The sequence below is a fragment of the Eschscholzia californica genome, unplaced genomic scaffold (assembly GCF_041429995.1).
Source record: "Eschscholzia californica isolate CP2 unplaced genomic scaffold, dmEscCali1.0.p SCAF_3, whole genome shotgun sequence".
NCBI classification, from domain to species: domain Eukaryota; kingdom Viridiplantae; phylum Streptophyta; class Magnoliopsida; order Ranunculales; family Papaveraceae; genus Eschscholzia; species Eschscholzia californica.
In genome coordinates, this window is record NW_028238420.1 from 46,755,604 (window position 1) to 46,758,718 (window position 3,115).

Below are 3,115 nucleotides of genomic sequence, written 5' to 3' on the forward strand. Positions count from 1 at the left end.
AGAATAAATAAATTCTATGGCCATACTTCCCGCATTCACATCACATGTAATCATATAACTTTCTAGGCTAACAATTATATATGCATGTTAATCCGGGAGATACTTTTGTTGACATCTTCATGTCACATACGAATCTTAAGTCTCAATTCGATAAATTAGACTAGTGGTTCGTCTTGGTTTTGTTTTTCATGATTTCTAAAATCAATTTCAATAGAAATTCCGCCTGGGCCTTCGAATGCCTTCGAATGACCCGGGTCAATTTCGAAAATATTTGGTTGGAATCGGGAGAAAATCGGATAAAACTCCCACTCGAATTAAGGTCCAAAACTAGGTCGAAAAAGGCCCGGGACAAGTCCTGGCAAAAGCCCAAAAATTGTTCCGATCTTGGCCCATTAAGACTCTAGACAAGGTTCGGATATGGCACGGCCCAAAGGTCGGCATGTCCCGGTCCGAGTCCACTCTCGGTCAGGTCGTGTCCAGGTCATGCACCAGGACGGTGGTCCTTGCTCCAGACGCGTCCTAGACGCGTCTGGTGCAAGAACGGACCTTTGTTAGGTGTCTCGGGTTAGACCGAGACACCCTAGGATACCCAGACGCGTCTCCAAGACGCATCTGGTCGAGTCCGAGTCACAACAGGTTATATGCGGATAACTTGACATCTAATGTGAAACACTAGCATCCCAGGATCTCATGCATAAGCAATAACAATGAACTAAGTAAAACTATCGCATAAATACCTTTATCGCTAGTTTTCCCTCGAACCTTTCCAATCGCTATTAAGAAGACCAAGAGCTTCAATTGTAGCTCCTCTACTTGGGACACCGAGCAATCACCTTGATCTCCCACCTTGTTTATTAGCTAGAATAACAATGGTGGTTAGAGAATAACTCATTCTTCTTGACTAGATAGATAGTTATGGGAATTAGCTCACTTTCTCTTCTCTACTTGATGTTGTAGAGTAAGAAAGCTTTATGAGAAATTACACACCTTATTCAATACCCTAAAGGTTCTTATATAGAGTTCTAAGTTAGAGTCTAACCCTAATTAGATTCCCAAAAGACCATTTTGAATAAGATTAAGGAAATAGTGGAAAATAGAAGCTTGTATCTATTTTCCCCTTTTGTCCTCTATGTGGCCGTCCCCTTCTAATGATTCCAACCTGATCTGGCCATCCCCTTAAGGTCAGTCATAATCATGTAGTCGACCACAATTATTGGCTCAATTCATCCATTTTGAACCCCGACCCAAAATTCCTTCTTTCGGGCTTTTCGTATTGTCTTTGCCTAAACTTCTTTAGGCCTATGGACATATCTCTATGGAATTATTCATATATATGTCCAATACCTCTAGTCACATCTTCCGATCAAACTGACACTCTTTGTTGTAACCCGTTGTAGGATCCGGACGAAGTTAGCCGCGAATCGCTTTCGCGATTCGACGATCGTAGTTGGTTTCTGGCTAAACATTACGATCCCTAAATCATCCGGACTTGATGATCTTCTCATCAATTGTCTTATCCGACAAATTGCTCGCCATGCATCCTTGGTCGAAGGACATCTCTTTCAGTTGAGTTACCAAGCTGGCTGAATATATCATGGGGATGCCCAATTTGCGATTGAGCTAGCCCAGAAGTCTTATCACTCTGGAGCTTCAAAAAAATAAAAATAAATAAAGAACTGCAAGATGAAACTTATAGTTTAAATTTATTTAAGATAAAATTAATCGTCACCCTAACATTTTTCCTTTAGACATAAAATCTCAAAGTGGATCTTGTGAACTACATTTTTGTTTTCCTAGAGTGATGACATTTCTTGAACTTCAAAGTAAAACCATAACTAAGACATACACCATTTTTTCAAACTCAAATTCCAAATTCATGTTGATGAGGATGAAGATGACATCTTTTCATTCATTTGTTTGAAGAAGGCCAGCAAGTCATTATGTTTGGGGAGGATTTCTTTAATTGCAGGAACTTCCTTAAACCTTTTGATCCATGAACTCAAGTGAGGGAAACTATGAGCTTCAACAAGCTTCACTTCAATATAGTCTTCAATCACTCCTAACCAGTGAGCTATTGCTACAAATGCCACATCTGCAAATCCAATTTCATTTCCTCCAAAGAATTTTTTCTCACCAAGTCCTGCATGATCTTCAATGGTTTTTAACATTTCTAGGGTTTCTTTTATGGCCTTCTGTTGTTCTTCTCCTGTTGTCTGGCAGCATGCCCACAAACTTGCACTCTACCATACAGAAAAAAAAAACAATGAATGAAGGACTATCTTGTATGAAACTATCATTAAAATTAGTAAAAGAATACTTACCTTATCCTCAAAAAATTTAGTCCAAAATCGAGCAACGGATCTCTCGTAAGGATCAATCGGTAACAATGGATTTTTAGGCCACGTCTCGTCGATATATTCAACAATGATCATGGACTCTGCTATGGGTTTCCCTTGGTGAATAAGAACAGGAATTTTCTTATGAATTGGGTTGGATTGTAAAAGCAATGCACTCTTCTTAAAATAATCTTCTTCTACTAACTCATAATTAACACCCTTAAGTTTCAAAGCTAATTCAACTCTAAAACTAAAAGGACTGTACCAAAATCTTAGTAACTTCACTTCTTCCATTGTTAAGTTTTCGTGATACTAGGTTTCATCTCCTTGTATATTTATATTATACTATTGAGGTCTAGTATTCATTTTTTAAGTGTTTTCCATGTCATTCAAAGTCAAGAACTTTACTAGCTTTGAATTGCGTCATTCATGAGCTAATTCATTGTCGACAAACTATTAAAAATATTGATAGTTTTATCTGAGTTCGGCCTCGGTTTCTATAATATACATTATAAACCATATATTTTGTTTGATTTTCTTGTAAATTGAGTTATTGTTTGAATTTTCTTGTAACTTGAATTATATTGTAAGAGTAAAGGAATCTTGTTATTTTCAGTAAATAGAAAAAGGAGTCTTGTTATCGAGATCTTCTTCTATGTATTTGTATTTTACACCTTTTAGCTTAATAACCCAAATAGTCCTGCAACTAAAACTAGAAGGACTAGGCTGATATCCGAAAAAAAATTTACTTCTTCAATGGTAAACTGTGAGAGCCTCTT

General features: G+C 37.4%; 1 protein-coding gene across 1 annotated transcript; it reads right to left on the reverse strand.

Moving 5' to 3' along the window:
• Positions 1-1,677: 1,677 nt before the first annotated feature.
• Positions 1,678-2,711, reverse strand: LOC147550939 (putative glutathione S-transferase). The gene is made up of 2 exons (XM_086669807.1): positions 2,322-2,711; positions 1,678-2,240 (listed from the first exon to the last, which is right to left on the reverse strand). The coding sequence occupies exons 1-2, from the start codon at positions 2,628-2,630 to the stop codon at positions 1,875-1,877; spliced, it is 675 nt and encodes a 224-aa protein (XP_086525933.1). The 5' UTR covers positions 2,631-2,711; the 3' UTR covers positions 1,678-1,874.
• Positions 2,712-3,115: the final 404 nt, after the last annotated feature.